This window comes from Protomyctophum bolini (genome assembly GCF_963924005.1).
Source record: "Protomyctophum bolini genome assembly, chromosome: 5".
NCBI lineage: Eukaryota > Metazoa > Chordata > Actinopteri > Myctophiformes > Myctophidae > Protomyctophum > Protomyctophum bolini.
The window spans coordinates 39,185,808-39,198,865 of record NC_137866.1 but is presented as its reverse complement, the minus strand read 5'-3'; the positions used below and the strand labels follow the sequence as shown (position 1 = coordinate 39,198,865).

Genomic DNA, 13,058 nt, shown 5'->3' with positions numbered 1-13,058 from the left:
AGCAAAGAAAAGACCAATAAATAATTAAGCATAGAAGAGTACCTTGAGGTTGTGATTGAAATTTGAAGGTGCTGTGTGCACGGGTCCTAATTCTAAATGTCATATCTCTGTATTTTTTACATATGCAATATGTACATGTACGTACAGTATGTGTGTATTAGTGTATATGTTATGTGAATAGTATTAATACATAAGAGGCATGTGCTTGTGTGTATGGTATGTGTTTAAGTTTTGTGAGAGGTGTGTGTGAGCGGTGCATTTTCAGTGTTGCATTGTGAGAGGTGTGTGTATAAGTGGTGTAAGGGGTGGTAATAGAAAAAGCTGAGATGGTGTTTCAAAACAGAGAACCAAGAACTGAGAAGAAAATATCCAGCTATTTTCTATAATAGTGTGGGTTCTGGGCCATTAACTTGTCACTGCGTCCTAGGCCCTGGAGTTCTGAATAACCCGGATCACATGAGTGGAGCCGTTTATGCCAGGGATGCTGCGTGGTCCAACCTGTAGGATGCTTATCACATCATCTGTGATGCCCCCAGTCTCTCTCTGTCTCTCTCTACCCCACTGTGAAGCCTTCTGCAGCAACACTGTCGACCTGTTTCCCTAAGCCAGTCACACACACAGACACGCATGTGTGCGTCACGCGCACGCACGCACACGCACACACACGCACGCACACACACACACACACACACACACACACACACACACACACACACACACACACACACACACACACACACACACGTTTGTTTTTTCTATACTTGTGTGCGGACATCAACATTTTAGGTAATTTTATACATAATAGTAAACCATGCACAAAGCTACAAGCTAACAATGCGTTGCGCCACATAGTGAGCTTGTAGATCGGCTATTTTCAGTGAATGATACTGGCACGCAACTACCGGTATGTATAAAGAAAGAAAAGCAGGTGCGCCTAACTAAGTGGAAAAAGCGGCACTCCAAAATATAAGATGCTGGCTCAGATGCAATTTCTCATGTATATTTGAGCACGCTGATGCATTTTGGCAGTAGCCTTCGTCAGAGCAGACCAACTCCCCAAATCAGTTTTAACTTTAAAATAATCCATTTCTCGCGTGAGAACCAGGGAAATGATCTACCCCTCGCAAAAGAAAAGTAATACAAGCACACACGCCTACACGCCCGCACGCCCGCACGCATGCACGAGAAATGCATGTGAACACATTGATAAGCATCAACTTGTGATGTATTATCGTTGGCAGCTCATTGCAAAGTGCTTCTTATCTGAATGGTATTTCTATAAGCTGTTGGTCTCCGGGTGATTCATCTAAACATCTCCATCTTCTGGGAATAACTGCTTGAAATGCTAAACCCAATGAGTCGAGGAATAGTAGGCCTGTGGTATTTTTCTACTTTGTTATGGAGATGATTTTTCACATATGCCTACTGTGGTATTATATGTTAGTGGTTCTCAAAATGTGTCTTGAGGAGCCTTCCAGAGGGTCAGCTAAATGTCTTAATACAGCCTCACAGCCATCACAATCATTTGAACCTATTTTATACAACATTTTATACAAATAGATCGTGCCACGCTGCAGGATTGTACTTTTTGAATTTATTGAAACATGTATTGAAAAATGATAAAAGTGTTTTTTAATCATTTAGCATAACACAAATCTTCTTGGCACAAAATATTTTCAGACGGGGGGTCTGCGGCCAAATATATATCAATTTGGGGGTCCTTGACATGAAAAGGTTTGAGAACTGCACTGTATATCTAAGCAGTTTATTTGATTCATTTTGTGCAGTTGTTGTGACTGCGTTAAAGTGCGTTATGCTGTGTCTCTATCTGTCGTCTGTTTCAAATGGCAGAATGCAGTGCCCACACTGTGGCTGTTGTCTTAACCTCCTGTGTCTGAGTGAGTTTAATGAGCCACAGTCTGTCAGGTCTGCTGAGACACGCACGCACGCACGCACACACACACACACACACACACACACACACACACACACACACACACACACGCGCGCGCGCGCGCTTCAGTTCGTCCTATAGTGATTATATAAACGTGTCCAGCAAAGTCACTGGGCTGGGCTGTGTTAAGGTTGTAAATAATTATATGTAATGCGATTACAGTAAATAGATTATAAAACTGAAAAACTGACAGTAATTAGATTATAATTATACTTTGAATAAAAAAGATATATCTCTGCTGTTGGGAAGAAACCACCTAACTCCAAAATGTAAAATTTTCAGGAAACCATACTGTATAGTTTTAAAACAAAGCAATACTGCCTCCTCAAAGTTGGTGTTGTGAATTTATATTGTGAATGTATTGCATGAGAGGGGGAGAGGTGCTTTATCAGACAATTTGAGGGTCCAATGGAGTTAAAAGGTTGTTGTTTCTTTTACTACTTTTCATTGGTTTCATTGGTTCAACACGGTTGATTAGCAGTGATTTACTGTAAAAAAAAAAATCTAAAACCTCAGAAATGGTGTTAGGTAGTTTCTACCCGATAGCAACGATATATACAATTTATACATACATGCAGTACAGTACATATATCTCTTATATCATATTCCACATACCCGTGTCGGCACGCACATCGCAGGTGTGAGGGCCACCGAACTCTAGTTGTGAAGCCTGAACCTCTAGTTTTGGAACAAATATACCATCATCATGATATCGATATTGTGACAAAACTGTAATTATCAGTGATGCCTATTAATGCCTATTTTGTCTATAGCCAGGGACAACTGTCTCAAAACATCCACAACACAATTGTCTATTTTCATTCTTGTTTGGGCATTTGGCCCTCACAAGTATAATTAATAACATGCCCTCACGCACGCATGGACACACACGCGCGAGCGTGCACAATCACACGCACATGCACACACACACTTTGCAGCACTGAGTCAGCTCTCTCTTGGGTGTAGAGTGTGTATATAGCCCCAAGGACAGGTCCAGCACACAAAGATAAAGAGGAGAGCACAAAATTAGACAGTTGGAATTACCTGCTGATCAATTAACCCTGGCACAGCAGAGCCCAAATCACACACACTCCTACCACCGTCACCCTGACAACAACCAACCACAAAGTCACAAACCAATAAAACCCTCAGCATAGCCATGCTACCCAGCCATAACTGTGACTACATCATACTATAATTAAGCCAATGTCTGTCTGTCTGTCTGAATGTGTGTCACTGTGACTGCCGTAGCTCCTCACTGCAAGCACCAATCGCTCCCACTTTTCACACAGGCATTGACCATAATAATATGGAGGTCTTAACGAAGCCCTTTTTCCAATTTAACAAATTACCCCCCCCCCCGCCACAAGGCAGCAAGTATTTCACAAAGGGTAAGGGCTAGTACGATAATAAACAGCTGAAATTTGTAGTAAGTCTGCTTTGCTGCTCCTTGCTGATTATAGACATTAGACAATCCACTAAGTAGAAAAAGACAATCCACTGAGTACTCTCACTCTTATAATAAAAGATTTGTACAAAATACAAATGCTAATAAACTGCTTAAATATGGGGCAAAGGGAAAATTCTGAGTACTCAATTCCTGCATATGCGAATACCGGTAGTCAATACATCGATTGGTCAAAATGGATAAAGAACAGAATAAATTTAGTAATAGGATTTGTAGTAGGATTTTAAAGTAGGATAGAAGGATATGACGAACATACAAACAAAATCGTCCTAGGGTTTCAGGCCCCTTTAAGCTTAATTTATATTTAATCGCAAGAACTAAAATTCTGCAAGTGGCACTGTGGTGTATTAGAGTACGGCCACACTGTGACACATCTGTGTCAGAAGTGTTGTTGCCAAATGCACGTTGAGGAGTCGGATGCCGCTGCGCCAATGCCCCCTGTTGTCTTGCAGGTTGTGGTTACATTTTGTTGGACTGAAGTTGGAGTGGTTGGCTCTTGGCTGTATAGTCTGGCATAACCCGACTTTGATACATCTCCGCCGGCTGATGTTCTACCTCTGTGTGGGTTGGAGGCATGGGTGTCATTTAGGGGATGGCAATTGCTACTAGGGATGTCCCAATCACGTTTTATCTGTATCTTCCAATACAGATTTTTTCAGATGCGAAATTTATATTTATGCCATATCACAATAGTACATTATCCCAAATTACAGACAATATCCAGTCTAATATCATGATATGGATATAATATTGGATTGGGATGTCCCGATCACGTTTTTGAGTGGTGCAACGACTCCAAGGAACAGCAATGTCCGTCTCTATGTCCATCCCTATGTTTAGGGCAAAAGTGGCGCAGAGAGAGAGAGAGTGTTGCACTGTTGCCTGCTAATTACAATGTGGAGCGTGCATGAGAGAGAGAGAGAGAGAGAGAGAGAGAGAGAGAGAGAGAGAGAGAGAAGAGTTGTCTGCTAATTCCCCCACCACAGTAACTCTGTCATTTCTTGACCGTTTCGGACGTGGGGCAGCTCGCCGGAACTGGGCCGGCACCCTGGGCGCATTCCTGTGGGTCTGGAAATTCCGGGGACCCCCGGGGACCCCCACACGGAGTTGCACCACTCAGTTCACACGGGTGTGAATTTTTTGCTCCTGATCGGATCCAATTGCGATCATTTGAAAATGAGGTGATCGTGCCCCGATTTCCGATCATGTGATCAGATCGGGACAACGCTAATTGCCACCCCCTTTTTAACCTTTAAGCTTAACATTTAACCTTAAATTCAGTTAATTTATGCATATTGTCCCCAACTCTGAATTGTTTTAGCAGATGAATCTGATTTAATTGCAGTTGATGCCCGTCCATCTACTGTACATGTGACACGTGTTATAAGTTAGTATAGCCTTTTATTGGATGCAACCATTCATTTATTAACCACTTTCAACGTGGCATCCTTATTTTGGGAATGTCATTTTAGGCGAACATTTCCCCACCAAAAATTGCCCCCACACAAACAGTGAAAATAGTGGATCCACAATATTTGCTCTTTTAGAAATGGAGCTATGGTAACTTATTTTTTGCCACACCCAAATAATTTCTTTCCGAAATCACGCCTCTGACTGGAGGTGGGTGATGGTAACAATTCAGAGATGAAAAATGATGTGCTCATTATGTGTGGTAAAAGCGGAAAAGGTGTGTCCTAAAACAACAACACATTACAAGACAAATTCCTGCCAAGAGGGGTCACTCACCGGCTTCTTAGTTATTTTCTATTGGTTGACACTCGGTCCAAGTTCGCCAATGTTTACTCCACTCTTCAGACATTTAAAGCATGTCAAAACAAAGCAACCAGACACTCCACCCCCTTGCTCCCAGCATAGAATGGAAATTGTGCGTTGCCGTGCCCATAGCCACTTAAACCCTATTGACCGGAGTCAATCTAGGCTCTACACTAGGCACCCTCCCGTAATTCACTCTCCAACAAATATCTTCGCAAAAAAAGCAGATCTCCAGAGACTGAAAATGCGTTGCACGTTGTGAGCTCGTTGTTGTGAGCTATCATTGCAAATGTTCTCCCCGGAATAAGGATGCTAGGGCTCAAATATTTAGGCTTTACAGTCAGAGTGAAGCACAGTAAATTGAGGTCTAAATCTGCTCCAGTATTTCTCTTCATTTTCGTGGGATATATTCACCGCCAAAATAGATCTGACGTGAGGGTAAGATGACCCCGCTCTCTGCTCTAATTTCAAATAAAAAACAACAACATCACTAATACCTCCTTGGCTCCTTATATAAACTGCACAGAGAAGGAGAACACAATACTGGATACTGATTCAAGGATATCTAAGCCTATAAAAAGCAGCAAGTATTGAACGTGCTGACCTTAAGGTCAGAAATGAGCTGACCAGCCCGTCTCCTGTTTCACTGACTTCCTCTCCACCAGCAGTGCATTCAGGCCTGTGGCCTTGCTGCCCAGGCTGCACAATGTAATTTCAAACCAGAGCCATCTGTCAAGGACACACAACAGGCTCTTCCCCTGGAAGCTATTCTTAGAGGTTAATGTTTATTTTCTCACGGTATTCCTTTATTCAAACGGCATTTAAATCATGTTTCAGGCTACTGACAGCCGACAGACATAAAACGTAAGCAGCTGATCCCATTCAGGGTTGTTTTGTATCTCTATTTGAGGAATGCCTTTCAGCCCATTCCTCAGAGCCCATTTACTTATGACAGATGCAGATATGTCCGTTATGCAATTTGTCAATACAGATGACGTCAACCAATCAATCCATTAAGCAAAAATAATTCACTATTTCGGCTACAAGAAAATCAATCTTCCTAGTTCTTTGAGATAAAAAGAAAATAAACTATTATCCTGACTTGACCATTAGCCTACATGTATGTTCAAATTATTGCAAGATTTTAGGCACTACACAACTCATCCCTATAGCCCCAGCGTCCGCATCGGGGTATCCTGATTCCCGACAGAGGGAGAGTCCGTCCAAGTGCATTGAAGTCTGAAGATCACCTTTTTCGCAAAACATCCTATGTAAAGGCAGTCCCAGACACCTACAGATATTTGAGGATTTTCCAGAAAGTTATTTTTACGACGGGGTTGAAAAAGAATGCTTATTTAGTCAGCCACTCAGCCTGTGCCATGTTTTCCCATTCCTCCATTCAAACTGGAAGAACCCCACACAGCAGGTGCCAGTAGTGCTCCTGAATTGATGATCTTCAATGCACTTGGATGAACTTTTCCTCTGCCGGGATAGCCTAATCATCTCAGAGTAATAGTAGAGGGTTAGGTTCCAAACAGGGCTAACTTATCCCATAACACTATCATTATAACAAAACAGACATTATATAACTGGCAAGCCCTTGTCACTATAATATTTCAGATTATTTATTCACAACAAAAGTTACACTCAGAGAATGCCACTTCAGATGAGCCTTGCCACAGAGCTCAATAATTCAAAGTCAACTTGAAGCATCGAACAAAGGCAACATGAGAATAGTGCTCAACGTTGAGCTGGAGAGCATTGTCAAAGACCTTCAGGAAAAGGTCGCAAGCAAAACACTTCAATTAAGATGGTGCTTAATTTAATTCATCAGCTTATGCAGCTCCAGCAAGGGTAAGAACACAGCATGTAGGGAGGAAATGAAGCAACCATTTTAGACATTTTGAAAAAGCACGACACCATGTGTCAATCACTTTGTCTGATCACCAACAGTCCAAAATAATCTGTGTTCAATTTACTGAGTTACCAAGTGTTAGGGTTGGATTTATACTTAGTTATACCATCATGTCATGCACCTAAAATGGCTGATCTAACAAGTTCACAACATTGGACTGCAATGTGTTGTGAGCTTGCAGATATGCAATTCTTGGTATGCGCCACCGGCGTGCAAATAAATTGAACGTTAGCAGAGAGCTACCTAAGAGCTACCTAACACTGAAGTTTAGATACCTGGCAGTAACATCCTCTCCATTTTGAGGATCCCAACTAAAATGAGATGAGACATCTCAAGGGGCTTATCCTTTCAATAAAGGTATATATTGCAGTAATTTAAAGTATAAACGCTTTTGTGGCGAATGCAGTGACTGTCAGGCCATGTGATGCTTGGTGTTCCTGCTGTCAATCAATTGTGCCTTGACTTCTCCCATCACATCAAAGTCCTGTCCCTGTCTGTACATCTTCTGACATGATCAGTTTATCGAATGTCTGCAAACCTAACAAAACACAATGCATAGCTGTTGCACTGTGATGCCATTCTCGTCTACTCCCGGTAATGTTATTGTGAATAAATTATGGTGTTGTAAAATGCATCAATACATTTTCAGTACAATATGCATGGCGGCTGTCCTTTGGTAATTGGTGGAAAGCCTTCCCTTTTCTTTAAATGGTCAATTTGACAATGAACTGTGCAATTACCATATTTAATGGCTTTTATGGAATGATTCAAGTGAAGATTGAAGTGGTGCACTAATGCTGGGTGTCATTTTGAAGTGTCCATTGTGATCAATTTTGTGTTTCATCAGCCAGCATGTGACTACTACTGACTACCCACACACAGTGGCACGCACGCACGCACGCACGCACGCACGCACACACACACACACACACACACACACACACACACACACACACACACACACACACACACACACACACACACACACACACACACACACACACACACACACACACACACACACACACACGACAAAGACAGTACAACCCAATTCTTCAATCTGACCTAGCTAAGATTCATACTCCTATTTAGAGCCGAATAAAAGTCGGTTCGGCTCTGTATAGAGCCTACAATGTGACATCATTTGAGGTTCGGGGGGGCAGGTACCGTCTTAAAGTCGGTCGGCTCTTCGGTGGTACTGAAAATGTCTTCTGATGAGCCGAAATCATTTCGGCACTACAGCGCCGAAACAGCGTTAAAATAGGAGTATGAATCAGCCCTAACTGAAAGACAGACAGACAGACAGACAGACAGACAGACAGACAGATTTTCAATTTAAGGTGAAAAAATCTAATCTACACCATATCTACTGTACATGCTCATATTATGGAGAACAATATATATATATATATATATATATATATATATATATATATATATATATATATATATATATATATAATATTATATATCACCAGGGGATTATGGCCAAATACAAGAACTGAATAATCCATAAATGTTTGGAACGTTATTGTCCTGACTTACTATTATATTAAATACTTTTTTGAAGCCAAGGAAGAACGAATGATTAAAAGTCAGTGTTCAGCTTCAATCAGTAATGTTAAAAAACACAACCCACCCAAGCCAGAAATCTTGGTGTAGTCATGGACTCAGATCTGGATTTCAGCCACAGTAAGACAATTACAAAGACAGCCTACTATGACCCTAAGAATATATCACAATTTACAGGATATATGTCTCAGCAGGAAAACTTGGCCATGCATTTATCTTCAGCAGACTCGACTACTGTAACTGTGTCTCCCTAAAGAAATCGACCAGACAACTGCAGCTGATTCAGGACACTGCTGCAGAGTCCTCACTAATACCGAAGTGGATCACATCAGTCCAGTTCTGTGAGAGACAATCCTACATTCTAAGTTGTCTCGCTGCTCACCAGTCAGAGAAGCTCACAGCACGAAGATCAAGACATGGATGACTCAAGATAAAACCTCCGGCGCTATAAGCTCATTTGTTCAGTCCAACCTGTATCACTGCTCCTAATCTTACACCATCCTCCCATATGGGCTCCCATAAAGCAATGCATCTTGAATAACTGCTGGTCTTACATTCATCACAATACAATACCAGCCTGGTCCGTGATGACCTCTCTCTGGGAATACATACACCAGAAGTGTGCACCGTGGGGTGTTTAACTCCCCATTCCTCTCACACTTTCAAATCTAGGCCATGGGGGTGTTCAACACCAAACGGACAGCAGATTTAAAAATAAAAGATTAAATGCTTGTGGGATGAAATATTTACAAAATGACTCTTTCTCTCTCTCTCTCTCTCTCTCTCTCTCTCTCTCTCACACGGCACACGCACACACTATGAAATGAATATGTAGGAAAAGCTTTTTTCTTTGCAGTGGGAAGTACATTCTAAATCTAAATCCTCCGTTCAACCTTAATGATAACTCTGAAACCTATTGTCGTCTTCGTACTGTTCTTATGTGCTCCACATAAGATGTGACTTTATGTGAGATTATACAAGAAACATGTCCAGAGGGAATCACATGCCTACACAGTACGTACACACACACACACACACACACACACACACACACACACACACACACACACACACACACACACACACACACACACACACACACACACGTTTGGTTCCATTTGTACATTCTCAGAGTTAAATTAACACTGACAATTGTACTGTGTAGCCTCCTGGGACGTGCCCTTTGGGGGACACTGAATGGTTTAACCTCACATGAGCAAACGGTTCGGATGAGGGGGTCACCTCGGCAATCACCGTTGCAGTGGTGAGAAATACGCCAGTTGTGTAACAAGTCAGTTTAAACCATCGCCACTCCTCTGTAGTGTGAGATCAGATGAGTTTCTCCCATCAGGGAGTGATAGCAGTTTAATTAAGCAGAGTGGAGAGGCGTTTCAACTCCTTAACGAAGATGATGGATACGGCAAAGAGACAGAGAGAGAGAGAGAGAGAGAGAGAGAGGGAGAAGGAGACAGTGAGCAAACAATGACGGAGCTACAATGACACCAGGAGCATTGAGGAACAGTATAACAAAGTATTCAAAATCATAATAGAAAAAATGAATAATTCATAAGGTGTGGAGGGGCATGGAGTAGCACATTTCAGGGGATAACGAGCATGTTTTTGTGAGGTCACCATGTTGTAACTCAAGCAGCGTGTGTGTGTGTGTGTGTGTCTGTCTGTGTGTGTGTGTGTGTGTGTGTGTGTGTGTGTGTGTGTGTGTGTGTGTGTGTGTGTGTGTGTGTGTGTGTGTGTGTATGGAGAGAAAGATACTGCTGATTCAGTATCGAGGCCTGAAGGTGACCCTACTCTCTGCTACCTCCTCCTTCTTACCACCACCTGATATTGATCCCAGTTGTGCCACTCTGATCTGACTCAAGGATTCTCCTCCTGTGTTGGACCTTCTTGACATTTCAGAAATATTGCTGTGCAACTGTGACTTCCACGCCGTATTATTGATCGTGCATTGATTTGCAATGTCAGTTTGATGTTAGCCACTTATCGCTGGCTTGTTCAGGTCCGCCCCAATGCACATACGCACGCACTCACGCACAGACGCATCACGCACGCACGCATGCACTCACTCACACATGCGCACACGCGCGCGCACACACACACACACACACACACACACACACACACACACACACACACACACACACACATACACACACACACACACACACACACACACACGTCTACATTAGCCACTTTAAACCCTAAGTTTGCTATAGTCTGGGGCAAACATTCAGCGAAAACAGCCGATCTGTGAGCCAATCTGAGCTTGTAGGTCCAACTATTTTTGGTGAAGATGTTTTGGGCTTAGTATAGACCCCTGGGGGTCAACTAAGTATAGGGTCTAAGTGAATCTACACAGTAGATTTACATTTGGTTTCATCTGACAGTTTTGCAATACTTCTAGGATGGGCAGACCAAACGTACTGCTACAAGTATAGAATTCAAATGCAGAGGCTGGGAGCAAAAAGGTTTGGCCCACAGATGGGGGAGAGTGGCTGAGCAGCGGCGGTCCTGTCAAGGGTACATCGCCCCTCGCCTCTCCCCCTCCCAGCATCTCTGCCTCTACCACACCTCAAAAGCGTCACCATGAATATGCATGAGAGCATGCAGGACATGAGAGAAAGGGATCAACATGCGCTATTACGGCAGACAGAGGGACACCGTGTCATTGGCTGGTGTGGAGTGGGTTCATGTTAACACATCAACATGCGTTTCCACTTAGAGCTGGTTCAAAACTTAGCAGTGTAGAAGGGAGATCGCAGAAAACAAACAGGAATTTAATCCTTAGGCTTAATTAGTAATCACTGTACACAATGGGTATTTTAGGCAGCAATTCTCCTCAGGGAGAAGTCAAATTATCCTCAGGGAGAAGTCAAATGAGGACTGCTCACTGGGAACGTGACAGCAATGTATGTGTGCACGTGTGGACAGTCTTTCCATATTGTAACCTTAATTATTAATTAATACTCATAATACCATTACATTTGTAATGTAACCTTGACTACATGCATCACGAGGCCAGAGCACCGCACAATGCCAGGGTCACATACTGTATCACATCACATCAAAACAAGCAAGGACACACCCTATAGTAAACAGTACACACACACGCACATGCTCTCACACACGCGTGCACGCACGCACGCACGCACGCATGCGCACACACACACACACACACACACACACACACACACACACACACACACACACACACACACACACACACACACCTGTAAATCTTGCAAGGATGGACGAAATAGTATATGTATTCAAAATAAGAAAAATTGGCACACATGTGCCTGCCTCTTTGTTTATATGCTGAAAATAAAGATTGGACAAAATTTGGTGCACAATTCAACAACACAAAAACCATAATTAAGAGCAGCAAAGAATTGCGCGAATAAAACAGATTTTTTTAAACAAAACTTTTTTTCCAATCTGTTATTTGTTAATGATATGAAATGACGTGAACTGTATAAGCTCACCCAGGGAAAGTTTAAAGGTATAAACTTCTCCATAGTCAAATGTCACTCTTATCAGCATGTTCTGTTCTGTCACCCCTATCAGCAGGATCTGTCACCCTCATCACAACCATTCTTCTCTCTGACGCCTCTGACAAACACAAGGTTACGCACAACACCACGCTCTCATATTTCTCATATTAGGGTAAAATATACTGACCTGCCTTGGCGCTGACACACACACATTCTCTTCAAGCAGTTCAGCCGTTCAAAGAGAATCCGTTTAAACGCGTCTATATACATTGACCCGACTGTATTAAAATAATAGGCCCACTTAATAAACAATAAATACGAATTGCAAGAAAATTGAAATCGAATAGCTTAAGTGACAGCTGATACCATGCAGTGGCTAGCCCAGAGAAACTCAGACGCGATGTGCACCTCACGCGGAATATGTGTCTACTAGTGTGGAGATGCTCTGAGCACGAGACCCGTGATCATATAGTAGGCTAGAGACTAGAGAGAGGAGAGAGAGAGAGAGAGGAGGAAAAAAACTGTGGCAAATCTGACAGCGTTCAGTTGCACTAGTGGTACCCGGACCAGGGAGGACAGACAGAGACACGGTTAGGCTACAAATGTTTGTTTAAACTTATATATGACGCGTATAAAGTCGTCATTTTAGCCCGAAGAAGAAGAACCTGAAGAAATATCCCAATTAAAAGGTCTTTGTCTGTTTCTACTAGAACTAGATGATTCCCCCCGAATTCTCACCTTCATGTCTGCGTTCTTCTCGGGAATACCCTTCTCGGCGTATCTTCCTTGATCTTCATTTAGCAAAACCGCATTGGTTTATTTTACTCGATATGTCTTCATTGGACCGTCCCGTGTATTAAGTACAAA

The 13,058-nt window shown here is 42.5% G+C and overlaps 1 protein-coding gene across 1 annotated transcript in view; it reads right to left on the bottom strand.

The window, feature by feature from the left end:
* Positions 1–12,461, bottom strand: part of magixb (MAGI family member, X-linked b) — a gene marked incomplete at its 5' end in the record, with an annotated part of 68,776 nt that extends 56,315 nt beyond the window's left edge. The window contains one exon of the mRNA XM_080762950.1: positions 12,379–12,461. Within this exon, the coding sequence (XP_080619076.1) occupies positions 12,379–12,461 (83 nt within the window). The remainder of the gene's footprint in view (positions 1–12,378) is intronic.
* Positions 12,462–13,058: the final 597 nt, after the last annotated feature.